Source organism: Haemaphysalis longicornis, unplaced genomic scaffold (genome assembly GCF_048455015.1).
Source record: "Haemaphysalis longicornis isolate Haplotype H1 unplaced genomic scaffold, Haemaphysalis longicornis Haplotype H1 scaffold_1, whole genome shotgun sequence".
In the NCBI taxonomy this organism is placed as follows: domain Eukaryota; kingdom Metazoa; phylum Arthropoda; class Arachnida; order Ixodida; family Ixodidae; genus Haemaphysalis; species Haemaphysalis longicornis.
Window position 1 is genome coordinate 449,191,560 of NW_027526203.1, and position 18,119 is coordinate 449,209,678.

The 18,119-nt window shown below is 47.9% G+C and overlaps 1 protein-coding gene across 3 annotated transcripts; it reads left to right on the plus strand.

Annotated features, from left to right (window-relative positions):
* Positions 1-6: 6 nt before the first annotated feature.
* On the plus strand, positions 7-6,051 carry LOC144155967 (uncharacterized). 3 transcript variants are annotated; one of them, XM_077687705.1, is made up of 5 exons: positions 7-1,021; positions 1,099-1,198; positions 1,258-1,406; positions 1,452-1,683; positions 3,948-6,051. In XM_077687705.1, the coding sequence occupies exons 1-5, from the start codon at positions 143-145 to the stop codon at positions 4,100-4,102; spliced, it is 1,515 nt and encodes a 504-aa protein (XP_077543831.1). In that variant the 5' UTR covers positions 7-142; the 3' UTR covers positions 4,103-6,051. The 3 variants fall into 3 exon arrangements, with proteins under 3 accessions (XP_077543831.1, XP_077543832.1, XP_077543833.1); XM_077687706.1 differs by having other exon boundaries at positions 1,455-1,683; XM_077687707.1 differs by having other exon boundaries at positions 1,464-1,683.
* Positions 6,052-18,119: the final 12,068 nt, after the last annotated feature.

Below are 18,119 nucleotides of genomic sequence, written 5' to 3' on the forward strand. Positions count from 1 at the left end.
CGCGCTCCCGGGTCGGTCCGAGTGGCACAGAGCCGGCCCGAGGGCCCCGGGCCGCGACTGCAGGGCGCTGCCGAGCCGCCATGCGACGTCGCGGGGCGAGCGGTGAACGAGCGGGGCCCTAGCGCCCGGCGCTGCCAGGGCCATGCAAAGCCCTCCTGCCATGGACTACATCAACAGCCTGGTGATGGGCGCCCAGCACCGCGACGGGCTAGCGCTGCCCTCGTTGCTTCTGGTGCCAAGCCTGGGCGAGCTGGTGAGCCAGTTTAAGCAAGACGTGCACTACGTGCTGGCTGCCGACGACGGCCGGCGGCGGGAGGACGACGACGTACTGGAGGTCCGCCGCGACGCCAAGGCCGATCAGCAGCTGCTGGTAGCCGGCGACGCCGTCAAGGTGTCCGGCCTCGACTTCCTCGGTGCGCAGGAGGACAGCGGTGAGTGGCCCTCGCCCCGGCGCGGCGCTCGCGCGCTCAGCGCCGCGCTCTGCCCCTCAGGGGTGCAGTTCATCAAGGTGGAAGCGTACGAAGACCACAGCCTTCACCTGGATGGCTTCGCCAGGGAGTCGCCACTCCTGCACGAGAACAGCAAAGACGTGGCCCTGAGTACTATCAACCAGGACCCGTCGATGCTACTCGAAGACCTCACCAAGCACAGCACGGCCTTCGAAGAGGCCGCCGACATGACCGACCTGTTTGTGACGCCGCTGGGGGAGCAGAACGCCCCTGGCACGCCCTTGGTCGCACAGCCCGACGGCAAGGAGAACAAGAAGCTCAAGAGCAGGCGCGCCGCCTCGCCGCCGCCGGCCAAGGAGGACAAGTGCTGCTCGGCACCCGATGAGCCGGAGCCCGGACGCGACAAGTCCGAGCCGCCGGCGCCTCCTCCCCCGACCCTCCTTGAAGGCAAGCTGAAGATCACCGCCGGCAACCCGCTGGCCACGGTCAACCTGGATGTGCTGCCAGTGGACTCGGTGATCCTTGGGAACTTTCTTTTGGTGCCTGACGCCATGTCACCGGTCAAGTTTCAGGTGGGTCTCTGTCTGCAGTCACTTTTGCAGGCTGAATTCAGGTGACCCCGCTTATACGCTTCCCCCCGCGCTCGCAGATTTTGCACGAAGATGGAACTACCATCAAGGAAGTGAGCATCAACGCCATCTGCAAGCTGGAGGGCACTAATCCCGTAAACAAGGACGCAGGTATCAAATGTACGAGGCCTCCCGCGCGCTTTTGCGGACGGGCTGTACACTGCAGTGGCGCAATGCAGGTGCCGGCGAAAGCCCAGGATCCCTAAAGAAAACCCCGGAGAGCGCACCGAAAAACTCGAGGCCCTTCCAGTGCGAAATGTGCAGCGCCACCTTCAACCGGCTGGGCAACTACACTCGCCACCAGAAGATCCACACGGTGCGCACAAAGGTGAGCAGTGGTGAGGGTTGTGGCCGGGGCCGCACCTCATTGCAGCAGTCTTCGCAGGAGGATGAGCGCTTCCACTGCAAGGAGTGCGGAAAGAGCTTCATCCAGCGCTGCGACCTGACGCGTCACCTGCACGTGCACACGGGCACGGAACCGCACCGGTGCTCGCTCTGCGGCAAGGGCTACATCCGACACAGTGACCTGGTCACCCACCAGCGCTTCCACAACAAGGAGAAGCCCTTCGGCTGCCCGCACTGCTCCAAGGGCTTCTCCCAGAGAGGTGGGGCCGCTGTTTCTGCCTCGCGCGTCGCAGCATAGGGTGAACCAGGCTCATTCCTGGTTTGCCATGGCAATGGGGCTGTGGTCGCCGTCACACTTTCCTGTTCGTTGGCTAGAACACGCACAGGAAAGTGTGGCTGCAAAGGCCTGGATACAGTTTTGCTAGTAGCTGAAACATGCGTCAAACAACAGCGAAGACTACACTCCACTTGTCTAATGGCATAACCTGTTTTAAAGCTACGTGGCTCACTGGCTCGGGCTCCAATAAACGACGTCGGCTGAGCTGAAGGCATACACAAAGAAGCTCGACCACATTCATTATGCACACATTTGAAGGCTGTGTGCAAACAGGCTTGGGGCGTGTCTGTGGCATCCCATGTCTATTCACTGTGCTGAAGCCAGCCGTGACGACGGGCCTCCGCTGCTTCTCCCGCAGCTTCGTCATGAAGAATAACACTGTTCGATTGGAAGCGTGGAAGCACAGGTTCAGAACAGTCAACAGAATTGATGAGAATGTCTTTTTATGAAGTGTTATGAAGTGCATGTGATGGTAGATGCATGAAGTGCATCTGAAGTGGTATGAAGTGATGGTACGAAGTGCATGTGATGGCTACGCGTTCGATGGTAGAACAAAGGGAAAATGCGCACACTATATATCTGTCTCCAGGGGCACAGATAGTACACGATGCTTGAATGGCACCTTCGTCGGACCATTGCCTGACCTCTGACAGGCAATTAGTGTCATGTCCGGAAGGGCGACAGCCACATCTGTCTTTATGCTCGGTTCTTTTCGCCTTGTCTGGCGCCATTATCGAGTTGCTTTGGTGATTCGCTGTCCTCAGGCTTGCGGACTGCTTACAGCTCGGAAGGTATGCGGACCACGCTTTCTTTAGGCATGACGGAAACCACCTCTTGACGAGTACATAGCTTGTATTTAAGGCATTGCATCCAGGATATATAGTTCAAGAGGATGTGAGAAGCAGCGCTGTCCTGTCTAACTCTCGTTCCTTTTTGTGCCGTGTTTCTGCGAGCTGGATTGTCAATCATGAGCATCCAGGATAGTTCCTTAGGCTGGCACACATCTCCAAACGAAGCTTGTCAAACGCTCTTTTGGAACAGTGCAACGCGCGTACATTCGGACTCCTGTGCTTGTATTCTGCGCAGAGTACAACATATTTTATACAGAATGTGTTCCCGCGGGTAGCTGCAAAATAGACTGATTACGTGACCTACACTCTAAAAAATGAAGGAAGCTCACACTTACGCGTGAGACATGAAGGTAGCGCAGCTGTATGCAATGCAACCTTCATGACGATCACGACGGTTTAAGTCCACGACGATTGCAGCCTATTCGCTTCTTCTTCGCTGCCGCAACGACCTTTACTCCATCTTTGTTGCTATGACGGTGAAGAAGAAGCAAACCGAAGAAGTAGAACGGATGAATGGAACGCGCACACTTAAATTAGGCACCCGCAGGTGCAACGTGTACCCTATCACGTGGCCTGTGTCGAGCAGGCGGCGTGATTTTTCTCCCCACCGTCACAGCCGAGTGAGTAAGCCATTTGACTCTCAGGCACCAATTCACCGTAGTAGCCGAGTGGGTAAGGCGACTTACTCTAGATCCGTTGATCTACCTACCAGACATAGGATCGAATCCTGCCGTACCGGTGATTCCTTTTCTTTGTACTGTTATACTAAGTTTTGTGCAACGCCAAAATAAACGAGTTGCTAAACAGCTTCGGCGTTAAAAATACGTACGTTGGTCTGCCTGCCAACATGCCCCTAAATAATCAATTGCTTCTTCCAAGGGAGCAAACTTATCGAGTAACGGCGTTACATACCAACATCACACAATGCAGTATGTAATGGGCGAATTGCCGAATATTAGTCCAGATAGCATTTTTTAGAGACTAATCGCATTCTGGACGTCGTTATTGATTGACCTTGCCGCTTTTATTGCAATTATTGGTCATTTAGATGTATGGAAGTGAAGAATGAACGCATGAATAAAATCTTCAATCAACGAGAACAATAGGCAAGATAGAAGAAACAGCACATGGTTTTTAAGAGTGCAGGGAATGTAAATGACTAGTGCGATAACACGAATGTCAGAAAACAAGCGGTCTGAAGCAGCAGTTTGCCTAACTGTATACCCCCTTCTCTTTCGCCCTCTCGTTGTGGTTCATTTGTTCTGGCATGCGAATTTCCGTGCCAACAAGCACCCGGCGCGGCATCAGCGGCGCTAACTCTCGTCGCTGTGCGCAGGGGACCTCAACCGGCACCTGCGCTCCATTCACCTGCAAGTGAAGCCTCTCATGTGCGGCCACTGCCACAAGAAATTCGCCAAGGAGGCCACCCTGATCCGGCACATGCGCACTTCCCACCGGGAGATGCTGCTGCAATCCGTTCTTAAGGCCTAGGGCCGCTTTCAGCCACCGCCGGAGCCTCTTAGCATCCTCTGTTGACCCCGACGCTTGGAGCTGCTCGTTATTTTGCATACGTGCCACACACGCTGTGTACAGTTTTTACGCGCCCATCAACGATTGGTTCGGACGCCTGAATTGCACAGATCCTATATACTATGTATAGCGCTTGTTTTGTTGCACGCAGTTCTTGGTTCGAGCGTTCAAAACCGCTTTTTAAACGCAGTTTTGTACAGGCGTGCCGCACAGCAACATGCATGGCAGTTGGCGTTAGAATGTGACAACATATCGTATCAAGCTGTTGTGAGCATGCACGGCTCTAGGTACCACTTGTTGCTTCCTCCTCCCAGACCCTCGGAGCGGCGCGCACCCTGGAGCGGTGATCCTCCTCTGGGCTGTTAAACCGTAGTTGTGCCACGGTGTTTCCCATGAATCGTTGTTGCCCCGGCGCGTCAGTCGAAACTCATGCACGCCAAAGTAGCTCCTCCTAATAACGATGACACCGAGAAAGGTGTACCGTCTCCTATGTGCTCAGTGCAGGGCCGGTTACTTGGACTTGTCGGCTAGCGAATTAGCGGGACAGCCATGCTGTAAACACGGAGGGATAAGAAGAGCACGCCTCGTGATGCCTCCCCTCTGGACCTTATTCGGTTGGGAAGTGGCGCGCGCTGGCAACATCCTGTTGCTCCAGCAAGGCGATTGATTTGGCCCTGACCGGAAGGTTCCTCTGGTACCATCATCGGAGAGCGTGAAGGCTGCCGGTTTTCGCTCTTCAGAGGAACTCAAAATGGTCTGAGGACAGCCGTTGTGGCCGACCGTTCCGTTGAAGGGCCAGCTGCTTCGGCGGCCTGTTTCGTAGAGTTAGTTGAGAGCGGGCAGCCGCCGGCGCGTGCAGCGCAGCACGTGCGAAGGGCGCGGCGCTGTTTGTGATCAAGTCAGGGCCTCCTGATTAACCATGTCTTCCATTTCGCAGAGGTATCCGCATGCCTTCTCGGTGTCTGTAACCTTTTGGGTAACTTTAGATGTCTTACATTGAGAGTACACGTATTTTTGCTGTTCGGGGACGGTCGCTGCCGGCCTGTCTGGTCCCATCCTGTATACGAACTACGACGTGTGTCGGTGTGTCGGCCGTTCGTTCCGACGAACACCCAGGGCTTCCGCTAATAGACTCTAATCTATGTGTACGTTCATTTCGTATGACGCGGCCACGCGACCCGCACGGTGCTCCACGAAGCCCTGGGACCTGCGAATGTATCACCGCGGGCTCTCCCCATGGCATCGGGGCCGCCCACGCGCCGGGTGGCCGCACGTGTCCCCTGTTTTACGCCTATGTCGTCGCGTCAGAGCACATTCACTCGAACACGAAATTCCGGAGCGAAAGCAGCGCCGCTCGCACCACGCAATCCTGCACCCACGTGCACCCCTTCTTCGGGCACTGTTCTGGCGAAAGTGCGGTGGAGCACTGCACGGAGCTTGGCGCGCATCGCTAGAACACTCCTCAGTCGTAGCGCCAAAGAACAACCGTATTCGCTGGTGGCACAGCAGAGTTCCCGATGTTCACGGGTAGAAGCAACGAAGGCCTCCCATCTTCCCTCCTTTTGTTGGACACCAAGTGTAGGCAGATCGGCTGAACGGGCGAGGGCGCTCAATTGGCTTGCAGGACGACAGCCCGGTTCTCCTCCCGGAGGGCTGCTGTGTGCAATAAGTGTCTCTCGCTGTGCCATACTGTTGTACCAGAGTAGAGGGAAATGTGCAACGTTTAACCCCTTTGTTCCTTCTGTGATCTCCCCTTTTTACGACTCTATTTTAATATATATTCACTATAGTATTTTTACAAACTGTATTTAAGACAATAATTTAATTGCTGTTGGTACAAAGAAAAATCTGGTATGTGAAACATATAGCATCCAATAAACCGACACTGTGCGCGCTAGGACGGAAAAGCACCACGTCTCGGCCTCACCTGTCTCTCTCTTTCCATTGGCTCTTTTCCGTCGTAATGATGGAATGAAGAGCAGAGTTGTCAACCGCGAGAAGCAAGCGTTGCGTATATGCAGGATACCCATTTAGGCATGAAGCACTCCGTAGCCACTCAAACGAATAGAATAAACTCTTTTAAAGAGAGAGCTTTAACATATAGTGAATAGTGGCCGCAGAATCTACAACAGCTAAATGCTGAAAGGGAGAAAATATGAAAACGTTGAGCACCAAGTTTAAACCTCGAGTCTCATAAAAATAAACTTTGGAAGGTGAACGGAAGTAGTTACATAGTTCACATCATCATTCAGTACTTTGTTCTCATTGGGATAAGGTAAGACCTGCTAGAATCACAAATGCAAAATATTGGCTCAGCATTAAAGGTAACTACATAGTATAAACATGTCATAATGCTTCAAATGCTCTTATAAGTGCTATTTTAACTACTTAGAATACAAAAAGGTTCACGGGTTGTCTTTCCACGTTATGAATTCGGCGTTTCAAGTTTTTAATTCTTGTAATGTCCAGAATATTTACCAATAAAATTAGAGGCCCAGTTTAAACCTCTAAAGCCACCGTCTAGCCTTCTAGCCTTGTGTATGTATGTATGTATGTATGTATGTATGTATGTATGTGTATATATATATATATATATATATATATATATATATATATATATATATATATATATATATATATATATATATATATATATATACAGGGTGTCCCAGCTATCATGCACCAAGATTTAAAAAAAGAGTAAAGGCGTAACTCGAAGAAAACCTAGTGCATAATGTTCGCAGTACTGTGAAGAAGCGGAGAGTAATTTTTTCGTTAATGAGACTTAATTAACTAATTGTAATTAATTATCTAACTCGAGAAATACTGTCCTAATCACTAAAGTGTCAATGAGGCACTTATAGGTAATCACGAGGGGCATCTAACTGCGGTATTTTCAGCGATGAACTAATTGCGTACACATTTATTCTGACTGATAAAGAAAACCCGCGAAATATGAAAAATACCACGTGACGGCGCCTCCGCGCGCACCGTAAAGCAACGCCCTCAAACAGGCTGCCTCTGAGTTAGCCAGAATGAAATGGACAAAAGAAAGCAAGAAGAAATCGCGACCGAGTTTGTTCCTTATCTGCACACGCGTCCCGCGAATCTTGCTGCTGCTGCTCCTTCCATGCATGCTATTATCAAGGTGATGCGCTGTCTCTTCGGGCGGGTAACACGCAAAGCAGTTGCTTTCAATCAGCTTTGTTTGGGGACGCTGCTTCACAATGCGCGCGTAAGCGTCGTCACGTGGTATTTTTCATATTTCGCGGGTTTCCTTTATCAGTCAGAATAAATGAGTACGCAATTAGTTCGTCGCTGAAAATAGCGCAGTTAGATGCCCCTCATGGTTATCTACAAGTGCCTCATTGACACTTTAGTGATTAGGACAGTATTTTTCGAGTTAGATATTTAATTACAATTAATTAATTAAGTCTCATTAACGAAAAATTTACTCTCCGCTTCTTGACAGTACTGCAAACATTATGCAATAGGTTTTCTTCGAGTTACGCGATTTCTCTTTTTTTAAATCTTGGTGCATGATAGCTGGGACACCCTGTATACATACATTACATACATACATATATATATCGTATCCTGTGTGTGTGTGTGTGTGTGGGCACGCGCGTATGTGCAACCAATTACATTTCAATCCGTTCAGTAGTTGCTGGAAGCTTCTATGGTGTTGCGACGTCTTTACGGTACGCTGCAGCGCCGCAAGCTTTCTGTGAATCATCAAGCGCGTGTGTGCAAACCCGCGCGCCATATAATCGTGTCGCGGTTGAGCCGTGCATTAAATGACTCACCTTGTACCAGCCGACCTTTACACCATCTTCGAGCTCACTTCCATTTGGGTGTTTAGTACAAGTCCACAGCGCACACCACTTCCTATAAAAAATTACAGTTCATTATAGCGTCGAGTCTACAACACGTGAAGTGGCACGGTGAGCTCCCCATACACCGAAAATCTGGGGAGAGGCTTGGCTGCTGCATCTAGATGGCGAGATTTCGCCCCCCAAACCGCTATATATATTGTCATTTGGCAGCGGCAACAAATTGCGCCGGAAAGGATAGTAAACGGTGCGGGAGGCCCCAACTGTTCATTGCTTCCTTAAAAGTTGGCAGTTCACAGTTTACCAGCGCGATCCAACTAACTAGACACAAAGAAAACAGTACAAGCAATGATAGGGCCGGCGTTCGGCCTTTGTGCATTGTGCCATTCCTGTCTTCCCTAAACCTGGTGTTCGTAGAAGTGCAAAAAAGGAAAATTTGACTCGCCCCTCCCCCTCTTGACTGCTGCCACTGGGTTTTTAAAGAGCTTTTGTTGCGCTTATAAAATCAACGTTATTGGCGTGGAGTCACAAGGTGGAGTATCCACACAGATGATAGTGAAACATAACGGACACTTCAGCTGTGCTCCGACTACCGGTTGAATACTATTTAGCTGAAGAATACTTTCAGCGCTGTATACTCTTGAAGGTTCCTACTGCACCGGGAAAGCTTGTGTGGTTCAGATTAGGTGAATTAGAGTCGCCAATTAAGAGACGCAATGTATTGCGCCAGTTGTGCTTACAAGAATCGGGTGCATACGATTATTTTGAAGTATCATGACCTTCATTATTTTCCAGAAGAAACGAATCGACGAGCCGATGCCTCTCAATTATCAATCTATTAGCATTACCAGAGTCCTTAAAGGACTCTGGCATTACGGAGGAAATATACAGCGCCGAAGCTTTTCGCCCAAGCAACATATCCAGTTTACACATTCCAGTAGCTGAAGGGGTCATTAGATGGACAGTACAAGTGTTCTTACTGCTGTTTCACACCATATTTATTTATTTATTATTATTGCGAATACTGCAAGCCAGATTTTCTGGCCCAAGCAGGAGGGGCAACTGGCAATACACCAAACATTCATACAAGGATCAAACATTTTAAAAGTAAGAAAACAAACAAAAAAATGAAAAAAGTACAAGGCACATCGGTAAAGGCATAGCACACCGTATAATGCATATAATCAATGACAAACGCTCTCATGGAACGCTTCGGAAACATTTGTGGCCTGAACAACTGCTTCCGGAAGCGCATTCCATTCAGAAATGTTACGGGGGAAGAAATTAAGCTTGAACTGGTTTGTTTTTGCGAAAATAGGCTGAAGGGATTGAGCATGCATGTGTCGCGTCCTTCTTGTGCTTAAGGGTTGAACTAAAGTCGATAGAGTTATTTGCACTTTACACGTAACAATATTGTGCAAGGAGAATAAATGGGCCAAGCGTCTTCGAGATTCTAAAGATTGAATGCCATTGTCAGACATAAGCTTCGAAGGAGAATCCTAACGCCCATAATTGCAAAAAATAAACCGTACTGCTTTTCTTTGGACGAGCTTTAGCATGTGAATATCTTTTTTAAAGTGCGGATTCCAAATCACGGAGGCATATTCCAGTTTGGCTCTAACAAAAGTATTGTAAACTAAAAGCTTGACGTGACTTGGAGCATGTCTTAATTTATGCCTCAAAAAACACAACTTTGTAAATGCAGCTGATCAAATACGTGATACATGAGACGACCAAGTTAAATCAGAATTTAAAGTGAGGCCGATGTATTTATACTCTGCAACTTCTGCGATTGCAGTATTCTGGAAGAAATACTGGGAACGAAAAAAAATATTTTTTACGTGTTATTCTTAAAAAGGCACATTTTCTGGCATTCAGTATCATTCCCCACTCCTCACACCACCTCCCTATTTGTACTAGGGATTCTTGCAACACAACACAGTCTTCAGGTGAGCGAATTTCTCTAAAAACAATACAATCGTCGCCAAACAGCCCAACAGAGACCGCTTCAGGAAGTACACACACCAAATCATTTATATAAAGAAGGAACAACAGTGGTCCCAAAACACTGCCCTGAGGTACACCAGATGGGACAGCAAGAGAATGAGAGAAACAACCATTAATATCAACATACTGTTTTCTGTTTGATAAATAAGCTCTAATCCAGTTCAATAGACAGTCAGGAAGGTCAATGAGTTCGAGTTTATACAAAAGCTTATCATGCGGCACTTTGTCAAAGGCCTTACTAAAATCTAGGAACATTACATCAACTTGTCCGGACTCATCCAAAGCGGCAGAGAAGTGATGAACTGTAGTGACCAATTGCGTAACAGTAGACATTTTTTTCCTAACGCCATGCTGATAAGGCGATAAAATGTTCCTTTCAGCAAGAAATTCATGAATAAATCCCGCAATAACATGTTCTAACATTTTACAACAGCTACTTATAATAGAAATTGGTCTGTAGTTTGAGATTGCAAGTTTATCTCCACTTTTAAAGAGTGGTTTGACCCTGGCAACCAGAAAATAATACAGGACTTCACCCGATGCCAGAGAGGTCTGAAAAACCTTAGTTAAGAATACTGATAACTGGTCAGCATACCGTTTCAAGAATCCATTTGGAAGACAATCGGGGCCGGGGCTTTTTCTCGAATCGAGCTTACGTAACATTGCCCGAACTCCAAGATCCGATATAACAGGTATACTTGAATCACGTGTTAGGCGTTTTTGATTCACGCTACCTGACCTGGCGAAAAAACTGATTGAAAGTAGTAATTGAATGATTGGGCTATTTCCTTACAATCACTCACAATTTTACCATTTACAGCTATTTCTTTCAGGACATTTTTTCTTTCACCCAGAAAGCGCCAGAACTTAGAGGGGTCATTTTTAATAAACTCAGTAAGTGATACGTCATAATAATGAGCCTTGGCTGATTTCACCTTACATTCCAAGGACTGCTTTAGGCTTTACAGATGTTGCTCACTTGGACTCCTCTTTCTCCTAAGACGTTTTATTTTACGCTTGGTCTGAATTATATCTGGGATTATCCATTCATTGTACCTTTCAATTCTAACCTTTCTGAATGGTACAAAATGCTCAATGCAGTATTTTACTGTTTCCTTGAAATTCATCCATAACGTGTGCACATCAGTGTCCATCAAATTGCAACTCTAAATGATCAATGATAGAAGCGTCATCAGCGTGGTCAAAATTTTTGACATGTTTGACTGGATGGTTCCCAACACTGCCATGCTCGATAGAAGACCAACAAAACGAGATGAGCCGGTGGTCAGAAATACCAGGATCCACCTTTACTATGCCACTAGAAAACACTTCACCAACAAAAAAAAATCTAAAATAGCATTAAGACGGGTAGGCTCAACCACTAGCTGATTCAAATTCATAGCCAACATCATGTCTAAGATACTATCACAAGAGTTGCTCTCTCCATAAGTAGGGCGATTCCAGTCAAGACTTGGCAGATTAAAATCACCTGTTAGAATAACCACACGCCCACGGTGAGGCAGAGGGGAATCGTACAATTCGCAAAGAAACGAGTCAGTTGCATCAGGCGCTCGATAAGCCGCACAAAGCAAGAATTTGAAGCCACAAACAAGTACGTCTAAAAACAAGCTTTCATGGTTTGGAATAACAGGCAGAACCGAGATCTCGATATTATTTTTTGCTATAACGGCAACGCCCCCACCACGGGTGCCACGATCACGCCTATATATTTGATAACCATGTGGAACAACTTCTCCGTTCACTGATCCTGTCACTCATGGCCTCCGCAATCACCCCGCGCGCGTTTAGCAAAACGCGCGCGGGGGAATCTCGGAGGCCATGCCAGAGCGATCGTCTTTTTCTCAGCATTTCTTGCGAATAATTTTTAATGAAGACTGGCGTACACTTCAATTTTTTTTTTGCATTCAGCATTACGGCCTGCTTTTCTAGAAAATTACTGAAGTGAAGAATCACTGGGTGATTTGAAGAAAGCTTGCCTATTCTGTGAATTCTGTCCACTGACGTACAAGTTACTCCTAGGGTTTCCTTTAAAATATGATCGATAACCAGTCGTCTTAAGTCGAGTTCGGTTTCCCTCGATGCCTCGTCTACACCAAATACCACCAAATTATTTCGCCTACCCTTGTCTTCAAGCTCAACTATCTTCGCTTGTTGTAGACGTATTGTCTCCTGCAAACTCGCGACAATTTCTCGAACACCATCAAAGGAATTCATTCTCGTAGCCATTTCTTTCGCTTCATTCGCCAAGTGGCCTAACCGCCCTCCCAGAGACTTCACCATTTGTTCGGTTTGCTTAACTCTTTCTTTTACTTCTAGCAAATCATTTCGGATAGCTTGTTGGCCCTTAATAAGTGAATCAAACATCTCTTCAACTGCAGGTCCTGGATTTTCTTCGATGTCTCTACACACTAACAGCTTACATGAATGAAAACAATCACTTAGAATAAACACCATCGTCCGTGGGCACGGCGCAACAAGAAGACATCTTTCATCAGATCGGTACGAATAAATACAGCTAACCTGCAGCAATAAAATGGGACGTGCGGTGAACATCTTGCCCAGTACAGCCTCGCCGTGCCCACTAGCTGATCCGTCGTGCAGTGTTGGTTTTATAGTTGCCCAGGGTAATGACGTCAGGCCTTTGATGCGCATCAGCGCAGGCGCAGGAACCGCATAGGGAATGGTGTATGTTGGTGCTGAAACGGGGTCGAACCATCTAGATGCTTGTCCAGCGGAGTAAACGTCTGGAACTGGTGATGGAATAAATCCGGCGAACGGCAGCAAAAGGGTCTGCAGCAGTAACATGGGAGGTGCGGGGAACATCTTGCCCAGTGCAGCCTCGCCGTGCCCACTCTGGAAACAGAGAGAAAATTAAAAAAAAAAAAAAATCTGGGGCGTGTTGGCTTGCCCATGCTATGGTTCTCAAATGTGGATGAGCGACGGCATTTCAAGGTGTCTGCGTAGCCGTCCTCGAAACTCTGCCCCCACTTCATTTTGAAGGCGTGAAACAGCACGAAAAACACAGAAGACAACATAAAAGAGTGCATGAACGTCGCAGCCTTTCTTTCTTTTTTTTTCTCCTCTGCCAAAATTCTCCGGCAACGCAAGAAGTGGCTGCGCTGCATGGCACGTACAGTCTTTGTCAAATTTTTATTAGGCCACGCCAATGGTTTCTGCGCCACAAAGAAAACAATGTAAAATCTTGACGTTGAACTGTGAGTAAAATTGTTCTTGACAGTAATAAAGATGCTTTCTCCCGCTTCCTGGAACAAAAATTTTCAGCATCGTTCAAAAAGTAAGCTTGTAATTTGAATTTTTTGTGCTCAACGTGCTTTTGGCATGGTCTAGAAAATTTCGACTTCTCCGCGTAGCGTGCGTTTTAAAGTTGGCTTTCTGCGCAACACGCCCGTTGTGCCAAAAAGCCAGGCATACAAAAACCACGCATAGAATAAATGTTCGGGTGGTTTTGGCTTTAAAAGCAAATTGTTCGACAATATTACGCAGATCAGCACAAAGGTCAGATAAACAAAAGGCAGGCACATGATAGGTGCTTGGGTGGCTTTAGCTGCAAGGTCAAATGTTTTGACATGACACGAATCAACACATTTCATCGTGGATACCCCAACGCCTTTACGAACCCAAAGAAGGTCCCTGGAAGACTCATTGCTGAGAACCACTGCTGTACGGTATAGCGAGCCAAGATTTGGACAGCGAGATCAGAGGAAATGGCGTTGAGCAGAAAAGATGAGGCGGGCGGGAGGGGGGTAGGCGTTTTCTGGAGTCGGCACAAGGTTGCAGCTTCCTCTCGGGAGTGACGTCAAAGTACTGCACGCGGTGCAGCGAGTTTGTCGGCAGTGCGCCAGCATCTTTTCATAACCGCTCAGCGGATGGGGTTGGCCCACTGGGGGAGGAGATTGGCCAATGTAGGCAGGGGTTCGGTGTACCTTGTCGCCAGCCACGGCGTAGGCCGCTTCATTGGCGTAGATGGCTACGTGCCCAGGTTCTTAGACGATGCGGATGTCAGGGGCGGGAAGGTGGGGGTGGGGGGCGTTGAACACTATTTGAGGATGTTTAGGGCTGATGCAGAGATGCGGCCAGTCTGGTAGTTGCAGTAGGCGGTCTGCAAGTGAGTGAGAAATGTCACTGCTTCAGGGTCCCGGGTTGGGAAGTAACAACCAGGAAGTTTGCGTCGGCCCAACCTATAATGCTGAGTAATTTCTTGATATGTAGCCAGCCTGTTCCTCCCCAATCTTACAGCCGCTCATTGCACTCTTAACAGAAGGCAAGAGGTTGCATGGCGCAGGATACAATGGAACACCTTCCCACACCCCGCCCTGTACGTACCACCGCAACTTCCCAGATACATACACAAATCGGTGCAAGCGGTGCGGCGGAGCAGCCGCCACGCTCCCACGCATGGTTTGGGTGTATCCCAGAAAACCAGAGAACCCTCACCAGGTGTACGCATTACAAGTAGGGTTCTGCGTTTTCGAATAAATCCGATAAAATCCGAAAAACACTCGCTGGTAAAAACTTTGCGTATTCGGATTTATCCGAAAAACTCCGAATTCAGGGACCGCGGCCTGTGAAAAACAGACCACCCTTTATCTTTCCCTGGCATCCTGGAACAACTTTTCCTATTCTATCTTCATGTTTCCACTTCTGCTCGTTCCAGTTACGTTCTTAAGCTTCACAAAGGGAGTCGTTTTGGACCCTTATCATGAAAAACAAGATCTCTCCCCACAACAATAGTTGAACCAAGGTCAGACACTTCTCACCTTCCCTGCCACTCCACTTCGGGCCTTTTTCCCGGATATGTTCTTGCTTCTCTGACCTCATTTCACTAAAGATTGAACGTTTAAGTAAGCGCAAAGGAACAAGGACGAACGAAGTGGACGGGACATGGCGCTACTATCAACTCGGTTATTTTCCCTGTGACGCCCGATTTTATACGGGGCGGTACACTGCGAACGAAAGAAAAGAGGGAAAGGGTAGGAGCACAAGCAAATACAATAAAAACTAAAAACTAAAAAGTGGAGGATGACGGTTCAAACACCCGCGTTAAAAAAGGCACTTTAGGAAGGCAAAAACTAGTGATTGGATAAGAATTTCAGTTCTTTCTTTGTCAGTGTTATGGAAGCTGTGCTAACACATTTGTCTTTGAATGAAGCAATCTGGTAGGCCTCGATGATTCCTCTAGTTAGCTGATCCTCGTGTGGGCCTACAATGCTGGTCTTATCAAAATGTGCTGCGGTGACAGACACTAACATTGGAAAATATGCATGCATATACTACAACAAGTTGTAAATGGATGTCACCACGAATGCTACAAATATTGACTATGCAATAAAAATGTATATGCTGTTTGATTTTTTATTGTTGTACATGGCATTTCTTAAAGATCAATACTCTACGACCCTAATAATTCGAAAAACTCCGAATTTTGTGTACTCTGAAACGACGCTCCGAAAAACTCAAAATTTGTTAAAATAAATAAACTCCGAAAAACGCCCTCCGAATTTGCTCAAAAATAAACTCCGAAAACGCAGAACCCTAATTACAAGACACGAGCAATGGGAGTCCACGCTGCTTAGCTCCCAATCCGACGTCCAAACAGCAGTGTTCCAGCTGGCGGAAGACGCCGCCAGGGCCCATGAGTTCCTGACCGCCGTCTGAAGGGACGAGGACACTGCCACTCCCAAACAGTGACTCCGTCTGAACAGAGACGACAATAAAGTTTGTCATCATCGTAACAACTGGGTAAATAGATATTTTCTCGGTGACTTGCAGCATCTTGTTCCTCCCAGAGGTATTACCAGCCGCAGTTATCAAAAGCGCTTCCGACAAAAGTAAGGTAATAACGGCATTAAAAATTATGCTTTCATTTCAGAAAACCAAGGTTATAAAACCCGCCGCCTGCAGACCTTCAAAGGGGCGCTATTCACTTCGAAAAGGTTGCCCACGATCAGAGGACATTCGTTTCGATTCAAGAACAGGTTCAGGTGATTTAGACTTATATAGAAATTCACTACCAAACGTCGCTGTGCCGGACACCCTCTGTGATGCAACGCAGCTCCAAACGCGGCACACGCGTACGCGACGGGGTCAGTTATGGGGGTTATTACACTTATTGGCAAATCTCAAGCGTCGATCTCAAGGTCTACCCACCCCGAGGGGGGGGGGGGGGGAGCGGTCGGTTATTCTGCTCGCAATAGCTACCACGGCAGCCCAAATGATTGTGTCCGACTCAAAGCCGGATATCACAAACTTCCTAGCCATGGTCGGCGGCTAAAATCCTTTCGACGTTTATTGGTGACAGATGCAGGCATGTTCGCCTTGTACGGACACCAGGGACTTGTCCCTACCGGGGAATGAACTGGCTCACGAGGCAGTCCAAGACTTCGGCAACCAGGCGGACCCCGACGAGAACATCGGTCCTACGTTCTCGGGGAGCAGGTACAGGCTGGTCACATACAGGGAGATTGTGCACTACTACAGGCTGAGCCACGTCAAGTACCCGACTCCACTCCCGTCCACCAACGAATAGAAATCGTTCGTGTTGAGGTGAATACCGTCTAACACCTTCCCAAACCCCGTCCTATACAACCGACTCTTATTCAGAAAGATGCAAGTGATGTGCAGATAAAGCCACCCTACAACATATTGTAATGGCATGCCCACAGAAAACCTCACCCACGTAATAGATCACTAAACATCAGGACTCAAGAGCAATTGGAGGCCCCCTTGCTCAGCTCTCACCCGGACTCACAGCAGCAACTTGTCCAGCTGGATGCCACAAGTGCCCACGGGCTCATGTCCGTCATCTAACCATGGTGACTTCCTGCCTCTCTCCCTTTCCGTCTACCAGTACGGGCTATAACAAAGTTCTCTCTCTCTCTCTCTCTCTCTCTCTCTCTCTCTCTCTCTCTCTCTCTCTCTCTCTCTCTCTCTCTCTCTCTCTCTCTCTCTCTCTACGTCAAAGCCGACGATTAGTTTGGCTGCTGACTAACTATCCACACACTGACGAAGGCGATTGTGGCAGCTCTGACCGATAACAGCTTCTTGCCAATCTCCTGAATCAAAGGAGATGGTGATGATCATTGACGACACTTATGATGACTTATATTACCCTCTTGGTCTATCTAATGAGCCGACACAAATAACGACGACAATAACGACGAATTTTTGGACTTTCCGACTGGCCGAGCGAGCATATCCCGAAAGCGTGTGACACACAGGGAAAGGGGAAGAAATACAACCTTTACGACCCAGCGTCTACTATACAGGCGCTCTTACGACGTGGCACTCTTATGCAGGCTGAAGATCATGGCACGGTTCAGCATGTTCCGGATGATAGGCACTCATGCAGCTGCCCCACAACTTTTGGTGGTACACTCTTTGGTGATGCACAACGCAGAAGGAATATATGGCGTCTTACCTTCTAGTCGAGCCTAAGGCGTGGCAGCTGCAGGGCACATAAGATATTACCTTGAGGTATTATTTAGCCGCAGGAAATGCCTCGAATGATAATTTTACCGATTATAAAAAAATATCTATGTACACGGCAGGACGAATGCCTCCTGCCCATACCTCCAACCGCTCCGGTCCTGCGCTGCCAGAGTCAATTTGTTGTTGTTGTTGTTCCTCTAATAATGGTGCATACCCAATCAGAGGACCGGCCAAACATCAATCGTTATAAAAAAGAAAAAGCATATTCCTAACTAGTTGCAGTACTCGAGGAAAATTAATTAGAAAAAATTTGAAAGTCAATTTCTTGCCCCGAATTCTTTTTTTCTTTCACTCGACGTGATTAACTGACCTTCCCCTCCTTCTAGTCTCAGTAGCCGCCCTGCTATCCTGGTGGCCCAGCGGTTTTCATTTCGTCGCATTACGTGCCCCGCCCGAGTTCATTCCTTTTAATTTGAGCTATGATGCCTTCCACTTGAGTTTGCTGTCAAATACTGCAGTATTTCGCTTCTTGTCCCTAAGCGTTCCTCCTGTCATCATGAGAGTCATGGATTGGGCTGACCTGAGTTGTTTTGTTTTGTTTCAACGGCTTTTAGTAAAACTCTTAGTTTATGCGCAATAAGTCACCACCGACAATACGTTAGTTGTAT

Coding starts and splice junctions, on each gene's coding strand:
- LOC144155967 (XM_077687705.1), top strand. CDS start 143: ATGCAAAGCCCTCCTGCCATGGACTACATCAACAGCCTGGTGATGGGC. Junction 1,199..1,257: donor CAAGGACGCAGGTATCAAAT/GTACGAGGCCTC, acceptor GGCGCAATGCAG/GTGCCGGCGAAAGCCCAGGA. Junction 1,407..1,451: donor TCCACACGGTGCGCACAAAG/GTGAGCAGTGGT, acceptor ACCTCATTGCAG/CAGTCTTCGCAGGAGGATGA.